Raw genomic sequence first — 18,703 nt, 5'->3', positions numbered from 1 at the left:
TGGATGTCAGATCAAGGGCATGTTTACAGCTGACTTAAACGAATTAAGTTACAAAATAAATAAATTCAGCAGTGTCAAAATATACCTGCCTTTTTGGGAGCTTTTAGCAGTCATACTGTTGATTTAATGTTGTCCTCACCTGCCTGTGTATGCCTGCAATTATCCAAATCTGATAGGCCTCAATGTCTTGTAATATCATCTCATTCATGCAACTGGGTGTTGTCACCTATACATTATTCTCTTGCTAATTAGGCTGTTTTAAATGTGCATTTTATATTTGTCTTCCTTTAACAATGTTTTATTTTGAAATTTCTAAGATAATATTTCAGTTTCCTGTTAATTAATGTTGCTTTGAATATATACTTCAAAGTATACATTACTTGGGACGCGGGTGGCGCTGTGGGTTAAACCACAAAGCCTAGGACTTGCCAATCAGAAGGTCGGCGGTTTGAATCCCCGCGACGGGGTGAGCTCCCGTTGCTCGGTCCCTGCTCCTGCCAACCTAGCAATTCGAAAGCACGTTGCAGTGCAAGTAGATAAATAGGTACCGCTCCGGCGGGAAGGTAAACGGCGTTTCCGTGCGCTGCTCTGGTTCGCCAGAAGCGGCTTAGTCATGCTAGCCACATGACCCGGAAGCTGTACGCCGGCTCCCTCGGCCAACCCCGGAGTCAGCCACAACTGGACCTAATGGTCAGGGGTCCCTTTACCTTTTATACATTACTTGACTTTAGTCAGTAAGGTTTCGTTCTGGATTGTTTCATTTGATGTTTAAATGTGGGTTGTAAACTGCTTTGATTCCCGCCCCCTTAAAAATAGTGGTATAGAAATGACATGAATAACAGTAACAATAATCTGACTAACAGGCAAGGAAAAATTTCACCAGAGCCAAAAGATGATTTGCTTTTTGCACAATCTAAGTGTTTTCTAGGGGCGGAAATTACTTATTTCCACCCAAAAATCCAAATGGATGGTTGTATACAATGTTCTGCTCAAAATAGCCCTATTGAAACTAATCGATATGCTTAACTTTAGGCCAATCAATTTCAGTAGGTTTACTGAACTTGGTTGGTGGCAGGCCTGGATAATATTTAGAGCAGCTCTAATAGTGAGAATTTGGACATATTTTTGCAAGTCACTTGGCTCTTTTTTCTTGGTTGCCCAGGGCTTCCTGAAGAAACGCTCTACACAGGAAGCTGACGTTTTGCGTCATCTGTACACGACGTCTTTCCCAGACCTCTACCGGTATAGCATCCAGTCCTTAGAATATAAGATAGAGATGCTGGAAGCCTTTGTGATAATGCAGAGCATTAATATGCTGCAGGGCTTGATCCCTTACAAGGTAAGCTGTTCCAGGCTTTTGAAAAACAATTTTTGGAAGACCCTTGTTATAAGCATGAGATTTTGTTTGTATCTGGGTGTGCAAAGTCAAATGAGCAAATACTTTAGGGCCCTTCATTTGAATACCAGTATTCTAAATTAATACATTATATCAGGCATAGTTGCATAGCACACATTAAATATTATTAATCCCTCAATAAGAATACATAATGCCTTTTGAAGTGCTTTGTACAATACAAAATTCTCCTTCCTTAAATAACAGCAAAGAAGTACACCTGCTGGCAAGCTTTTCTATTAGAATATATGCTGGTCTGTGACCGTAATAGAGTACTTGAACTTGAACTATTAGTATAAATCAACTTCTGCTGGAATAAATGCAACACTGAAATGTCTGTGCCTATTCATATACAAACTTCTGATTCTATATGTAATATCAAGGAAATACATGCCTCAACATTCCAAATATGCAATCCACCTTGAGCTAACATGTTATTATCAAGAAATGTGCAACCATCTTTTCCTACTCATGCATCAATGGGTTTTTTAAACACAATATAGTCGAGTCACAAGGGAGGCAGACCAAAGTCTGATTATATACAAAGGCAGGCAAAAACAGGACCTTGGATAGCTCCAGCGGTGCTCTGCTGGCTGAAAGTAGCTGGATAAGTTGTTGCCTCTGCAGGGAGCTAGGCAGCCAACTGAAACCTCAAGTAGACTGACAAGACTTGGAGTGTGATGAGCTCCTCTTCTGTGGAGGATGTGGCTGGGTTGTGAAAGGGCCCTCTCCTTATTTGACCTATGAGGCTAAAGAGATAGAAGGACTTGCAGGAGATTCATCCTTTGAGTCAGAGGACGGTGGTCTATCTGTGTCCTCTAGCTGTCCCCAAATAAGGTATTGTCAGCCCTCCTCAGGGAAGCTCCCAAGTCTATGACATAAAGTATAATGCTGTCATGTGAACGCCACTAACAACCGTTTTCTAATTCGTATTGCATCTGTTAATGGTTGGGTTTATATCTTTCGCCCATAAACTTTAAAAAGGGGCTCCAGTTTTTCATAAAATCTTCTATCCTTCTCCCCCTCTCTATCTCTTATAGGTAAATAGTTAACCTTTCCAGCTGGTTCCCACAATTTCATTAGCTAAGCTAAAGATTATTGTAATAACCTGCAGTTCTATAATAGTATATATTTAAAGTAGATGACTAAATGAGCAAATTAAGTTAATTTGGATATGCGGAAAATATTAAAAAATGAAGGAACCACAGAAAGAGGGGGAAGGAAGCCAAGTTTTGAAATATTAAATTGGTTGTAAAATTATTGGAAAGTATAAAATTGAAAATCATAAATAAAATAATAAATTTTTTTTCATTAGCTAAGCTTTCATAGTAGGTGCATAATAAGTTTACCATTTAGTCACTAAAGGCAATGGTGCTTTGCTGTTCAGGAACAGGGTGGAGAAATAACAGCAGAGTACCTGGAAAGATTGTATATCTTCTCCTTGATGTGGAGTGTTGGGGCACTGCTGGAACTGGAAGACCGTTGCAAAATGGAGCACTGGCTCCGGAATCACGAAACTATAAAACTTGACCTCCCCAACATCCCGGAAGGAAGTGAAGACACTATGTTTGACTACTATGTTACCAATGACGGTTAGTGAACTCCTGAGAAGTTACTATGTGGGCCTCATTATTAGCTTCAAAAGGTTTAGTATGAATAAGTTATGAAACTTTTGGGTTATGAAGTTTGCTGGATGTAACATCCAGTGATCAGAGACCTCCAGCTGAAGATCATTCGGATTTGAAAAACCTGTGTTGTTTATACTTGGGTCTTCTCCAGTCTTCACCCTGTCAACTCTAAGACACTTTGTTGGGACGAGAAGGCAGTGGGTTGCTGTGGAAGTAACGCTAATCCATAATTTAGCTTTATAAGGATGAACACTTCCACCTTGTTCCCTCCTCATGTTCAGCTTGCTGTGCTGTCCGAACCCAGAAAACTGCTACTGATTTTGAATATAGTTAGTAGAAACAGGCCAAACCATAGTTCATCAAGCTGCCTTGTTTCAACAAACCATAGTTAATATTAATCACTGATTCAGCTGACATGCTAAACTGAAGTTAATCTAAAATGGAGGTGGAATTTTCTGAAATTCTTGTGGCTGCTCCGTAGAAAAGTGGAGGGGGAATAATGCAAGACTGATATTCTGTGTTTGTGTGTGTGTCTGTGTGTATGTATGTATGTATGTATGTATGTGTGTGTGTGTGTGTATTTGTCCAGTAGCATCTTAGAGACCAATTAAGTTTGTTCTTGATATGAGTTTCATGTGCATGCATACTTCTTCAGTGGTGTATCTGAAGAAGTGTGCATGCACACGAAAGCTCATACCAAGAATAAACTTAGGGGTCTCTAAGGTGCTACTGGACAATTTTTAAAAATATATATATATTTCTACTGCGTCAGACCAAGACGGCTACCTACCTGAATCTGATATTCTGTGTGTTTTGCCCTCATAATGCAAATCTATGTTTAGTGTTACATAAGAAATGGGCCAGTCATATGCTTTTGCCAAGTTGTGCCATGCCTTTTACTCTCATGGGTCATGAATGTCCACCACACTTAATGGGTCATGAATATCCACCACACCATGACTTAGTTCTGTTTTAAATTGGATGTAATGTGAATTAGAGGTTTCAGTTGCATCCCTGCTTTTGTAGATTTCAGATCTGGAAAGCTGCCAAAAATGTCTCTCAGACTAGTTCTCCTTGACTACCTTCTTACCTTCTACCTTCTTACACATATGTTTAAATACAAGGCATGTTTCAAGGGGAATTCACTGCTTTTCCTTTGGACTAGGCAAATGGATGCACTGGAATACTCGCATTGATGAGTATGTATATCCCACCAACAGCACGCCAGAGTATGGCTCCATCTTGGTGCCAAATGTTGACAATGTGAGAACGGACTTCCTTATGCATACTATTGCAAAGCAAGGCAAGGTAATTCTCTGATGTTTCACACAGGGATTTCAGTAATGTCACCTGGTGGAGGGATGATCAAGAGGGCTGGGGATTTTTACTTTGTAAACACAACTGACATTGCTGTATGCAGTTTTATCGAACTCCTCCAATTGTTCAAAGTCCTTTACAACGGTTACTTCCTTGGGTAGGTTTATGAGTCAGGCTAGGCTGAAGAATAGTGACATGTTCACAGCCACAGCGTTATGGCTCAATAAGGATTTGAATGTGGGTCTTTTGCATCCATATCCAGGACTAGCTATTTCATTGTGCCTACAAAAGATCTAGACAGCATTTTAAAAAGCAGAGACATCACCTTGCCAACAAAGGTCCGTATAGTTAAAGCCATGGTTTTCCCAGTAGTGATGTATGGAAGTGAGAGCTGGACCATAAAGAAGGCTGATCGCCGAAGAATTGATGCTTTTGAATTATGGTGCTAGAGGAGACTCTTGAGAGTCCCATGGACTGCAAGAAGATCAAACCTATCCATTCTGAAGGAAATCAGCCCTGAGTGCTCACTGGAAGGACAGATCGTAAAGCTGAGGCTCCAATACTTTGGCCACCTCATGAGAAGAGAAGACTCCTTGGAAAAGACCCTGATGTTGGGAAAGATGGAGGGCACAAGGAGAAGAGGACGACAGAGGACAAGATGGTTGGACAGTGTTCTCAAAGCTACCAGCATGAGTTTGACCAAACTGCGGGAGGCAGTGGAAAACAGGAGTGCCTGGCGTGCTCTGGTCCATGGGGTCACGAAGAGTCAGACACGACTAAACGACTAAACAACAACAACAAAATATCTTGTTTTGTCCCCCTTCTGCTCGTGTCAGGTTAGCTCTCCTAGAGTTGATTAACCCGTGTGACCAAATATAGCAGATGTTTAGTTGTGCAAATGGTATAGTATGGGATTTATGAGTAGCACTAGAGGTAAGTATGGCGGTTTCAAATCACGATTATTATTTATAGTGTGTGCACAACACCTTTCAGAGTTACACAGAAAACGTAGATAGGTCTCTGCTTCAAAGGAGCTTGTAGATCTCAAATAAACAATGGGGAAATGACAGAGAGAGGAAGGGAAGAATGTGGGCAGATGCCATTATGTATACATCCTCTCATTTTCTTACCTATTTTCTTTTTCACTCTTTCTTCCTCTTCTTTCTACCATGGCCACATTCTCCACCTCATTATTTTTTCGGGACTATTCTTTCTTCTGCCCCTCCTTTCCATGCAATGGTATTCTCAGGCCCAGACTCTTGATTCCTCCTTGACCCCTATTTCTCTACCGTTTTGCATAGGCCATTTTACCTGCTCTTTTCTTCTCTAGGACCAGAGGTGCTCTATCAATAGGAGCCAGTGAACCTTCTTTCTCTGCTACCCCTTCTTGGCATTAGAGTACCAGCTGATCAGTGCCAGAGGCTTCATCACAAAATCCCTTTGTGCATTACAATATAGATTTTGCTGGTACAGCTAACTCCATTTTGGTCAGGGATGGGTGCTGCCAAAATAAATTACTAATGTTGCAAGTGATGATGTATTTTTTTGGAATGTTCTTCTTCTTCTATATTACTTGAAAAGAATAATTTTGAGACTTGAGCCTCTGCCAATGCCCTCAGTTCAAGTATTCCCCAACTCATTTGGATTCTCTCCTCATCTTCAGGCAGTGCTACTAATTGGTGAACAAGGGACCGCTAAGACTGTCATCATCAAAGGCTACATGTCAAAATATAATCCTGAAAGCCACATGGCCAAGAGTCTGAACTTTTCATCAGCAACAACTCCTTTAATGTTTCAGGTACTCCTTAGAATTATCTTTCTCTAAACTGAAAGTGAAGTGAGCCTTTTGGTTCACTTCACTGACTGTATACCAGAATGAGATTATTCAATTTTTTTTTAATTAAATGTGAAAGGTCCATCTTTCCCATAGCCTGCTAATCTTGTTCCTGTGTCTTTGGTGGCCAAATGGCCCCTCTCTTGGGATGCCATCTCTTCCTTATTCATACCATTTAAAGATGCATAAGTGCATCCAATTCCTAATTCCTAAACCTCTTCCAGGTCTCCTGGTTGTTTCCATATTCCAGGACAGTTCCAGCACTATTTCTGCTTTGCCGACTTTTCTATGGAATGCAGATCAGCCAAATTTAAATCTCCTTAAGTTTTGCTTAACTTTTTTTTTGGGGGGGGGAGGGAGAATAAATAGGATACAAAGGGACACGGGTGGCACTATGGTGTAAACCACTGAGCCTTGGGCATGCCGATCGGAAGGTAGGTGGTTCAAATCCCTCCGTTGCTTTGTCCCTGCTCCTGCCAACCTAGCAGTTCAAAAGCATGTCAAAGTGCAAGTAGATAAATAGGTACCTCTCCGGCAGGAAGGTAAACGGCGTTTCCGTGTGCTGCTCTGGTTTTACCAGAAGCAGCTTAATCATGCTGGCCACATGACCCGGAAAAACTGTCTGCAGACAAACGTCGGCTCCCTCAGAGTGCCGCAACCCCAGGGTCTTTCACAACTGGACTTAACTGTCAGGGGTCATTTACATTTACCTTTACCTTTTTAAATAGGATACAAGCCATAAAAGTGTTGCAGGAACCATAAAATTGAAACTGGGGAGGAAAAAAATCAAATCTGGATAAGCCCTGAGTTAAATGGGCTTTAGTCTCGGGAAGGTGTGTAAAGTATTGCAGTCTTCAGGTGCAATTCTATACAGCGGTACCTCAGTTTACAAACTTAATCTGTTCCGGAGGTCTGTTCTTACACCAAAGCATTCTTAAACTGAGGTGCATGCTTTCCCTAATGAGGCCTCCCACTGGCGGTGTTCGTCTTCCGTTCATCTTCTGGGGCAAAGTTAGCTAACCGGAACACCTACTTCTGGTTTTGCAGAGTTTGTTGTCCAAATCATTCATTAACAGGACTGTTTGTAGACCTGTACAGTGGTACCTCTGGTTACGAACTCAATTCATTCCAGAGGTCCATTCTTAACCTGAAACCTTTCTTAACCTGAGGTACCACATTAGCTAATGGGGCCTCCCGCTGCCGTCGTGACCTGAAGTGTTTGTAACCCAAGGTGCCACTGTATTTGAGTTATACCAGTTGAGGAGATACACCAGCAGGATAACCAAAATGGAGCAGAGTCGTGGGTGAGATGGGGTTGGCATAGGGAGGAGACACTTACATCATATCCAGTTCTCACCCAGACCATAGTCACTTCCCCACCCATGATGTACCATTGCATGGGTCCCGTTGGCTTTAGTGGCAGTGGGAGAAGGCGGATTTTCCACTAGTATAGCAGTAGCATTTCTCCCCCACCTCTCATGTAATTGGTGTATAGGTTTGCTTTTAATAGGAATATCTTTTGATAACTGAACTGGCTATGAGAGTTCTAATCATGATGTATATAGAAGAAACTTCTCATTTAGGATTTTGCATGGTATACGATACTCAAATAATGACCGCTCCCCGCTTAAAACGGGGGGCGCCCTTTGCGTGGACGCGTGCAGCCCCTGGATCTGGAGCGGCTCCATCAGCATAGGCTTGGCTTTGCCTTCCCTCAGGTGGGATACCTGGAGGTCCCTGCCTACCTCAGTCAGTTGTCCAATCCCACCTGGGGGAAGCGTTGCCAAGGAGACCAGGCCAGGTAGGGGAGGGATTACCTGCCCACACAACAGAGGGAGGATCTTACCTGGGAATCCTCACTTGGCACAGCTATTGGAAAACCGCAATGTGTTGTGTGTGCTATCTGCATTTGCCTTCACGTTCCTTCATAGACTAAGCAATAGCATGTAGAAGGCATGCCTGTCATTTTAAAGGCTTGGGGAGATGCTTAGATTTTTGCAAACATGCATGTTCTTCTTCCAGCGCACAATTGAAAGTTATGTGGACAAACGGATGGGCACAACTTATGGTCCTCCGGCAGGAAAGAAAATGACAGTCTTCATTGATGATGTGAATATGCCTGTAATCAACGAATGGGGAGACCAGGTCAGCTTAAATGAATAGGATATTTCTTTTACACAATTCAGTGCATTGATCTGAATCAGTAGTCAGTATGAAGATAATAATATTTTACCAAGATTTTTAATTTATAATGGAAAATGTTCCAATGTTGCTTCAAAGCAATTCCTCTTAAGTTGACAGAGAACACTGCCTGATTTTATTTGGAATGACAAAAATCCTTGGTTAGTTTTAGTTATCCTACAAATACCTAAAGGGGAAGGAATAGTAGTGTTCTGACACAATCAAATATGCTCATGCTATGATTTCATTCTTATGTAAATACACCATAGTACTGCATGAGACAATATAGGAATAAAAATATATGAGATGAGTCAATTTATTAAAGGAGCTCTGCAAATCTGAAAAACTTAGAAGTTCACTTACAGTGTAACCCTAACCAAGTCCACTCAGAAGTAAGTCCTATTGAATTCAAAGGGTCAGTGGGAACAGGACTGCAGCCATTTTGTTTGTTTAATGCCAAAGTTTTGACTGATTAGTTGCCTGAATTTATATCCCACCCTTCTTCCCAAAGGAGCCCAACTTAGGAGCAAAAACAAAGCACAAAACGTTATAAAACGCCTCCCATTTTCCCCACAGGTCACCAATGAGATAGTTAGGCAACTGATGGAGCACAATGGTTTTTATAACCTGGAGAAGCCTGGAGAGTTCACCAACATTGTGGACATCCAGTTCTTGGCTGCCATGATTCATCCGGGTGGCGGACGCAATGACATCCCTCAGAGACTAAAGAGGCAATTCTCTGTTTTCAATTGCACTCTGCCTTCTAATTCGTCCATCGACAAGATCTTTGGTAATGTGGAGAGCTTTTAAACTCGTACTGTATATGCTACTTAAGTTTTCTTTATACTTGATGAAGAGTTTAAGAGACTGCCAACCTTGAGAATTTGCTTCCCTTGTTTATTTGAGCAGGGAACCCTGGAGTATTATTTCTTCCTTAGGCTTTGTATTTACCTGTAGCAGGTGTGGCCTTGAGTCTCCTGGAGGCATTTGCTTTGCAGGTTTTTTGTGTGCAATACATCCACTCTCTAGTTTTGCAGTGCTGTTGCCTGAATTGCATCAGTTGATGGTGGCATGGGGCTCTGAGATGCATGGTTTTTCTCTCTCTCCAAACTATCATGTTTGGGTTCTCCAGGTGTGATTGGAGTAGGACATTACTGCAGCCAGAGAGGCTTTATGGAGGAGGTGAGAGCTACAGTCTCCAAGCTGGTGCCGCTGACCCGCAAGCTGTGGCAAATGACTAAGATCAAGATGCTGCCAACCCCTGCCAAATTTCATTATGTGTTCAATCTCCGAGACCTTTCCAGGATTTGGCAAGGGATGCTGAATACCACCTCAGAAGTAATCAATGAATCAAATGTAAGTAGTGCATGTGGTGCCTTCACATATTGCGGATTGGCATCATGATTTATTTGAGATGCTTCAGGTTTTTTGCACTTTGGAGATACTTTGATGGTAAACACAGTACAGTAGGAACCAGAGAAGCAGCCCTGTTCAGTAAACTGAACACTGGTTTACATTCACAAATGATAAAATACAGTGGTACCTCAGGTTACATACACTTCAGGTTACATATGCTTCAGGTTATGGACTCCGCTAATCCAGAAATAGTACCTCAGGTTAAGAACTTTACCTCAGGATGAGAACAGGAATCGTGTGCCGGCGGCAGCGGGAGGCCCCATTAGCTAGTGGTACCTCAGGTTTAGAACAGTTTCAGGTTAAGAACGGACCTCCAGAATGAATTAAGTACGTAACCAGAGGTACCACTGTAAAAGGAAGAAGACCCTGCTGAGTTCCAAAGGTTTACTCTTGGAAGGTTGGGTTTTACCCCTGCAGTACAACTGATTATGGTTTCCATGATTTTTGGAAGGCTAGGGCTGCAGCTGGAAGGAATGTTTATGGAGCCTGGTGGCCATGCTCCCCCCTCCCCAACCCATGTTCAGTAAGGGCAATGTTTCCTGCCCTTAAGTCTTTCCTACATCACCAGTTAAACTGCAGTCATGTACTTGGGAAGAAGAAGACAACCATCAAGCGGTATTGGTACCCAAAACGTTAGATTAGATAAAGAAGCAGTTTAAAATATGAAGTAAAGAAGACAAATAAGGTTGTGTGTGTGTGTGTGTGTGTGTGTGTGTGTGTGTGTGTGTGTGAATTTCTCCCTTCTGATTCTATTCAAAGATGGCATCCTATCCCTGGCCTTTGACACTGCCTATGTGTTTTTTTGACACACCGCATTTCTCCCATTGAAAACTGTTTTGACTGATGGTAACACACTATTGTATCTTCCCATGGCTGTAACCTACCCTGGGAGCTTATGATGAAGGGCGAGAAAGTCTGCTCAAATTCCTTTCTTCTTAAGCACAGATGCTAAGAAAAGTTTTTCTATGTAAGTCCATTCACCAAGGAACGGAACACTGTTGCGTTAAACCCTTGATGGCCAATTAGCAAATTAACATGGGTTGAGCATCAGGGGATGCCCTTAGGTGAACATTATGCACCTGTAAATCAGGTCTTACTCAGTTGTTACCACTTTGTGATGTTTTTATTGTAATGATCATCATGTTTTAGTAGACCATATTCGTGTGTGTGTGTGTGTGTGTGTGAGAGAGAGAGAGAGAGAGAGAGAGAGAGAGATTGCTTTTTAAAGAGAGATCTGGATGCTGGGGGAAGAAAAAACCTAATTGGAAGCAAAAAGGGACATTCAGTTTTTCTTTTCTCCTTTTTTATCTCTGGACAGGTGCTCATAAAACTGTGGAAGCATGAATGTAAGCGTGTTATCGCTGACCGTTTCACAACTCCTGAGGATGTTACTTGGTTTGATCTGGCACTGGGAAAACTTGTTGAAGGGGAACTTGGCAGTGATAAAAAGACCCTGGTGGATCCTGGCACGGATGCATACTTTGTGGATTTCTTAAGAGATGCCCCTGAAGCTACAGGTAAAAATCTAAACTGAAAACCATCTGTCTGACATAAGGAAAATGAAGGGGTCATGGACAGGGGATGTCTACAAGATGTCTAGTTTGGAAAGACATGGTATCTTGAGAGCAAACGGGGAAATAATAAAATCATAATATTTACAATGTATAATATTGCCTTGATAACTAGGCACTGTGTTGTGATTCTGAGGATGCTTTAGTTGTTTTCCCATTTATTGGGGAAAAAACCCTCTATTCTTGGCACTGCCAGCTCAGAGTGAGCACAAAAGTGAAGCACTGGGCTGCTGGAGTCAGCTAATGTGTTGGTGCAAACAACACATTAGTCTGTCTTGTCACACAGGTAGCTTTTGCTACTTAGGTGTAGGTACCAGAGTATAAAGAAGCATGCATAGGCTAGACCTCTATCCAATATAGTTGTTAACAAGGATGGGGGAGAGATTTGGTTGTTTGAATTTTAATGACAATCTGCCGAATTCACGTTTTCCCAAATAATACGAGACACAGCCATCTGTCAAATGTATACCTCTGAATGTTGCAATGGAGTTCTCCAGTTCAACACAGGAATGAGTCCATCATCATAAGCATCAGGCAAAATTACATACAAAAATGTGCACATTAGGAGAAAGGATGGCTTCAAAACCAATGTGGAAACAACAACAACAAATGTGGAAATTGTTATTTCCACATAGGTTGGGGTTGTTATATTTATGTGCCACTCATCTGACTGTGTTGTCCCAGCAACAGTGCATGGCTTCCAACAAAATATTTAAAACACAATAAAACATCAGCAATTAAAAACTTCCCTGAACATGGCTGCCTTTAGATGTCTTCTAAAAGTCAAATAGTTGCTTATCTATTTGACATCCGATGGGAGGGCATTCCACAGGGTGGGTGCCACTACCGAGAAGGCCCTCTGCCTGGTTCCCTGTTACCTCACTTCTTGCAGTGAGGGAACTGCCAGAAGGCCCTCGGAGCTGGACCATTTGGGCTGACAGTGGGGGTGGAGACGCTCCTTCAGGTATACTGGCCTGAGGCCATTTAGGGCTTTAAAGGTCAGCCCCAATACTTTGAATGTGGCGAATTGAACTCAAGACTGGGGGGGGGCAGGGAATGAGAAACTGAAAGAATCTGAAACTGACACATTTCATCCATCCCTCATTGTTCCCCACAAAAATGCTTTCTATGGAAAAAGGATGTGATTTTCATTCTTTTTCCTCAAAAGAAACATATTTTATTTCAAACTAGGTGTGGAGAAGGAAAAATCTGTAAAAGGTAAGCTGCAGGTGCCTGAGTCAGCTGGAATTTAGATATTTGTCTAGAATTTCTTTTTTTAAGGGCTTGAGTTCTGTATCCAGCCGTGCATGTTTAGTTTCATAGAAGTCGGTGCATCTTAAGCATGTTTAATATGTTCAGAGACAGTGGCCTTGAATTATCACTATCACTATTTGCTTTGAAACAACTGTAGCTTAAACAGGGAATAACTTAAGCACATAGCATGTTTGGGCTTACACAACCTTCATCTTGATGGCTGATAAGGGCAGAGCTGTATTTAAGGATTGCTGTCCTGTTCAGCAGATGTAAATACTTCAGCTTTGTAATTGAACTTTCTCCATATAGGGAAAGGTAACTGCTTCAAAAATGTGCCTCAATGAATAATAAATTTAAGAAGAAGAAGTAGAAAAACTACACAAACCACTATAAACTGCGAAGTATTCATAGGATGGCATTTTTATAGGACCTTTCCTATGGTGGAGGAATAAAACCAGAAATTCTGTAATCTGAATAATTTTACAGTACAGTGGAACCTTGTTTCTCAAACTTAATCTGTTCCGGGAGTCCGTTCGACTCCTGAATCCATTAGAAAACCAAGGTGTGGCTTCTGATTGGCTGCAGGAGCTTCCTGCACTCAAGTAGAAGCTATGTCGGACGTTCAGCTTCCAAAAAACGTTCAAAAACACTTACTTCCTGGTTTTCAGCTTTTGGGAGCCAAAACATACAAGTACCAAGGCGTTTGAGAACCAAGGTACGACTATCAACATTTTAGAAGCTGTTTTAAATAATGGCATGAAATCCTTGATTCAGCTTTTGAGATGAATTTATTGTGTACAATTAGCAGCGGGTTTAGCCCTGCATTTGCATGTTTCAGTAGCTACTAACTGTGGGATTTTACTTTCGTCGACTGTTAATGGGAAAATACAGCACCTGCTTTCATATACATGAGTTTATGCTAAAATTAGAGAGCTTTGGCATGCAAACAACGCAGCATGTAGAGAAATGTTTCTTGCAGAGCAGCACTCTTTGGAATTTGTATGTTATTTTTGCGGAGAGAGAGACTTCCTTCTTCCTCCTTTTGCAGCATCCAGGTTGCTCCGCATTGCTTCAAGTGCTCAGTAGCTCCTTACATGAAGCAGCCAAAGTTGTTGGCACTGAAAAAATCAGGAGCAGATGAAGTGGGAAGGGAATTAGCCACTTCTTCCTTGGGGAAGTGAAGTGCAGGAACGTGGCTTGAATACCAGCAAAACAATAGCTCACTTTTAAATCTTCAAAAATGGTTCAGTCTCGTTTGTTTAAAATGTCTTTTGCAGGAATGGCAAAACTTCACACTTCACAAAAGCGATTTTTTATTTTTGTTTTAGATCAGACGTTGTTGCTCTCTCCTTAAAGACTCTACTGATTCTTCTCCACCTGCAGCAAGTCGCCCACAGCAATCTATTGCTGCCCTGGGCTCCTTTAATAATAGAAATCTTATTCCTAGCCCTCCCCTCAATGCTTCAGTAACCAAGGTAGCCTGTAGCTTATTCCTTCACTCGACCAACTTGCCTTTTATCTCCCAGCACCCATGTCTCAGAAATTCCAAAACTGTGTGCTGGGACGCACTATTATTCTGTAAAAGAACTGGGAGCACCTTCACACATATAGCCAATCTGAAACAGGATAGAATAATCTGGAATGGCAGTGTCTGAGCTAGCCAAAACAACACATGACCAGTTTTGGGGCATCAAGCCACAGAAACCATGTCTGTGACTTGCAGTGAAAACCATGTCTTTATTACCAAATATTTGAGAAGACGTACTCTATCACATACGAAAAGCCTCTCTGTAATTGTCTCCACTGTCAGAAAACTACCCCATCCAGTATCTTTTTAGTTTTTTGACTTGTTTGTATATAAAATACAATTATCTCTTGAAATGAATGAATAAAAAACTATCCGAAAGAGCACATTTTAAGCTTTATCCTGATACAAAACAAGCTGAATTTACATACAATTAAACATTTACTGTGACATTTTTCAAAAGAATTTTTTGTTTAAAAAGATAAAAACCAATGCTTAAGTGCTAATATTTTTCCTTGGGGGGATTTTAAATACCACATGTCTAAATGAAACTTTTACTGTACACTTTCCTGCATATTTTAGTGTATAAAGCTAATCCTAATTCCTGCCCCAAAGGGGGGAAAATACATCTATATGCATATTATTCTGTTGGATGGTTGCATAAATTAATAATAAATAATATCACAAGCATGATGCCCTGAGTTTATATCAATGTTTATAGAAGTAATTAGAATAACTAAACTATTTGAGCCAATTTTAGTGAGAAAAATGCATTTTACACAAATGTTTACCAGCAGCTATAAAAAGTTGAACTAAGCTATTCAAATATTGCAATTAATTACAAATACAAAGTTTATTATTATTATTATTCCTGAAATTACATAAAGCACATGTTCCTTTTGAGTTGAATAAATTGTTGCAAGCACAGAAATAAGTGCACATGTTTCTGCAATACAGTAAAGCATAACAGCCATGATTCAGCTAAACTGAAGTATTTTGCACCCCTATTGACTTCAATGAGAAAGTTAAGTATTTAACACTGCAACTGTATACATGCCTTCTCAAAAGTAAGTCGCACTGAGTTCATTGTGGTTTACTCCCAGGTAAGTGGGCACATTTCATTTAAAGATCCTGAATTGGACATTTTATCCCAAAACAAATCTAGTTAATTTGTTTTATCAGTCACTTTAAATGTTCATTGAAAGAGCCTTTACAATCACTACTGTTGTTATTTCTATTACTGTTACTTTGCCCCCCACCACTATTCATAAACAGGTGGTTCTGTTTGGACCAGTAGTCTCTTTCTCAATTCCTCATGGTCAAGAGAAGACATTACAATTAGACATTACACCCAAGAGCAGAGCAGTACGTTTTAAAAAAAATATTGCCCCTTGTCCTTGATATGAACTTGTCATTTATTTATTTTTTGATCACAGGAGAGGAGCCGGATGAAACAGAAGTTGACATGCCTAAAATCTATGAACCCATTGCCTCCTTTGAGCACCTGAAGGAACGTTTGAACATGTTCTTACAAATATACAATGAGAGTGTCCGTGGGACAGGAATGGACTTGGTGTTTTTTGAAGATGCGATGATTCATTTAGTAAAGGTACCAATGGCCATGACAATCCATTTCACTTCAGAAATTCTTAATCCTGAAAATGTTAAGCGAACTAGGCTAGTCTCACATCTACAAACTCCGAAGTTACTTCAAACAGAAAGAATAAAAAGGTTATAGACTCTTTTAGATTAAGCCCTTAAAGGGTAAAGGGACCCCTGACCATTAGGTCCAGTCGTGACCGACTCTAGGGTTGCGGCGCTCATCTCGCCTTATTGGCCGAGGGAGCCAGTGTACAGTTTCCAGGTCATGTGGCCAGCATGACTAAGCTACTTCTGGAGAACCAGAGCAGCGCACGGAAACGCCGTTTACCTTCCCGCCGGAGTGGTACCTATTTATCTACTTGCACTTTGATGTGCTTCCGAACTGCTAGGTTGGCAGGAGCTGGGACCGAGCAACGGGAGCTCACCCCATCGCGGGGATTCGAACCGCCGACCTTCTGATCGACAAGCCTTAGGCTCTGTGGTTTAACCCACAGCGCCACCCACATCCCTTAGATTAAGCCCTTAGAGTTCCATATTTAAATGGTGTAGGTCAGCCTCCACAGCTTCCAGATTTTTTTTGACTTTTTTACTACAGGTCCCATTCCCCCTAGCCAGTGTGGCCAGTGGTCAAGGTTGATGGAAGTTGCATCCCAAAACATCTGGAGGACACCAGGTTGGGGGAAGTCAGAAGAGCCGGCAGTGAGAGGGTGGGTGGTAGAAACTTATTGGAGGCAGAGCTGTATGATATCTAAGCTAGTCTGCGGCCCTTAGGTATGGAAGACACTGTCCCATTGCCAGTGTTAATTTGAAATTCAGAAGCCATTCATGAAATGGAAGGGGAGCCGTCTTGTCCTTTGCCTCGGGCGGCAAAATGTCTTGGACAGCTCTGGAGATTAGGTTTAAGGGTCAAGGCAAGGCCTCTGGGATCTGCAATTGCAGGAAAATAATAATAATAATAATAATAATAATAATAATAATAATAATAATAATAATTTATTATTTATATCCCGCCCAGCCACTCTGGGTGGCTTCCAACAGAATATTAAAATACAATAATCTATTAAACATTAAACGCTTCCCTAAACAGGGCCACCTTCAGATGTCTTCTAAAACCATCACAGGAGCCTGATTAGTACCTTGTGATTAGAACTATGTACCTCACCATCAATCTTGTGGTGTATTGCAGATCTCTCGAGTCATTCGCACTCCTCGTGGAAATGCTCTGCTTGTCGGAGTTGGCGGGTCTGGAAAGCAGAGCTTGACTAAGCTGGCATCGTTCATAGCTGGCTACGACATGTTCCAGATCACATTAACAAGGTAGGTTGTTGAACAAAATTGTGGTTTGAGCACTTAGAATGGAAGAGCATGCATTTGGCTCATACGGAACTTGTTCTCCCTGCATAGGTCTTGATCAGATCTTCCTTTTTTAAAAAAAGAAAGAAAAAAAGTTTGATGCAAGGAGAGATGCCATGCCTGTTCAGGATATCAACTAAAGTTTTAACTTGTAAAAATCAAAACAAGGATACACAACAAATTACTATTAGGGAAGAAAACGTTTTGTGTGCTAGTTCTCATATTTAAAACATCTTTCTGGAAGAACAAGAACTCTGAGAAGAATATAATAATAATAATAATAATAATAATAATAATAATAATAATAATAATAATCATCTATTATTTATACCCCGCCCATCTGGCTGGGTTTCCCCAGCCACTCTGGGCGGCTTCCAACAAAACACTAAAATACAATAACCTATTAAACATTAAAAGCTTCCCTAAACAGGGCTGCCTTCAGATGTCTTCTAAAAGTTTGGTAGTTATTTTTCTCTTTGACATCTGGTGGGAGGGCGTTCCACAGGGCGGGTGCCACTACCGAGAAGGCCCTCTGTCTGGTTCCCTGTAACTTGGCTTCTCGCAGGGAGGGAACCGCCAGAAGGCCCTTGGCGCTGGACCTCAGCGTCCGGGCTGAACGATGGAGGTGGAGACGCTCCTTCAGGTATACTGGGCTGAGGCCATTTAGGGCTTTAAAGGTCAGCACCAACACTTTGAATTGTGCTTGGAAACGTACTGGGCTCATGTTCATCAATCTGAAAAATGGCAGGTGCCCCAACCCTTTTTCTCAGAAAGTCCTACCCCCCCACACACATTGAGAGAGAGAGAGAGAGAGAGAGAGAGAGAGATTGAGATTTTATACCACTTTTTTTCTAATTTAAAGGTTTGTGATGCTTCTTAACGAATCTAAAGGTTTGCCGAGGTATGCATGCATGAGGCCCGCTCGTATGACAAAGGTTTCCAGCGAAGCATATTCCTTCTTTCCCCTTCAACTGTCCACAGCAGACAGCAAGATGACTAACCTAGTTTTTGACAGGTGATGATGTGGAACAGAAAATCCAGTTGACTCACAAGTCATGTGCATTTAACTTGTGAAATCACAGCTTTACACACTTGGCCTATTCTGCACACTTGGGATTCTGCCCATCCTTACCAAAGAAGAGTTTCAACTGAGCTGAATGGCACTTACTTCTAAGTGAAGAGGCATAGGATTGTATTGTGTAGCTCAAAAAACAACAGCCAATAAAAGAAGGATAAAGTGAAGGAAAAGGTCTTGGCAAAAAAAGCCATGTTTGCTGGGAGGCTCCTCTCCTTGCATGGATTTTTCCATTAGTGGGCCCAGGGAGCCTCGCTTACCAATGCCCTTGTTTTTTTTCTTTCCAAAGGTCTTATAACACATCCAACCTAATGGAAGATTTGAAGCATCTGTATAGGACTGCTGGACAGCAAGGAAAAGGCATCAGCTTCATCTTTACAGATAATGAGATAAAAGATGAGGCTTTCTTGGAGTACATGAACAATGTCCTGTCTTCCGGAGAGGTACGATGTTGTTGTTGTTTGGTCGTTTAGTCGTGTCCGACTCTTTGTGACCCCATGGACCAGAGCACACCAGGCACTCCTGTCTTCCACTGCCTCCTGCAGTTTGGTCAA

At 41.5% G+C, this 18,703-nt stretch overlaps 1 protein-coding gene across 1 annotated transcript in view; it reads left to right on the top strand.

Moving 5' to 3' along the window:
- Positions 1-18,703, top strand: part of DNAH5 (dynein axonemal heavy chain 5) — a 98,549-nt gene that overhangs the window by 25,426 nt on the left and 54,420 nt on the right. The window contains exons 11-21 of the mRNA XM_083623652.1: positions 1,163-1,339; positions 2,781-2,985; positions 4,187-4,329; positions 6,002-6,136; positions 8,195-8,317; positions 8,930-9,143; positions 9,486-9,709; positions 11,088-11,286; positions 15,556-15,728; positions 16,908-17,038; positions 18,439-18,592. Coding sequence (XP_083479778.1) covers positions 1,163-1,339; positions 2,781-2,985; positions 4,187-4,329; positions 6,002-6,136; positions 8,195-8,317; positions 8,930-9,143; positions 9,486-9,709; positions 11,088-11,286; positions 15,556-15,728; positions 16,908-17,038; positions 18,439-18,592 — 1,878 coding nt within the window. The remainder of the gene's footprint in view (positions 1-1,162; positions 1,340-2,780; positions 2,986-4,186; positions 4,330-6,001; positions 6,137-8,194; positions 8,318-8,929; positions 9,144-9,485; positions 9,710-11,087; positions 11,287-15,555; positions 15,729-16,907; positions 17,039-18,438; positions 18,593-18,703) is intronic.

This window comes from Podarcis filfolensis (genome assembly GCF_964270895.1).
Source record: "Podarcis filfolensis genome assembly, chromosome: 7".
In the NCBI taxonomy this organism is placed as follows: Eukaryota; Metazoa; Chordata; class Lepidosauria; order Squamata; family Lacertidae; genus Podarcis; species Podarcis filfolensis.
This window is presented reverse-complemented; position numbering and strand designations above follow the sequence as displayed.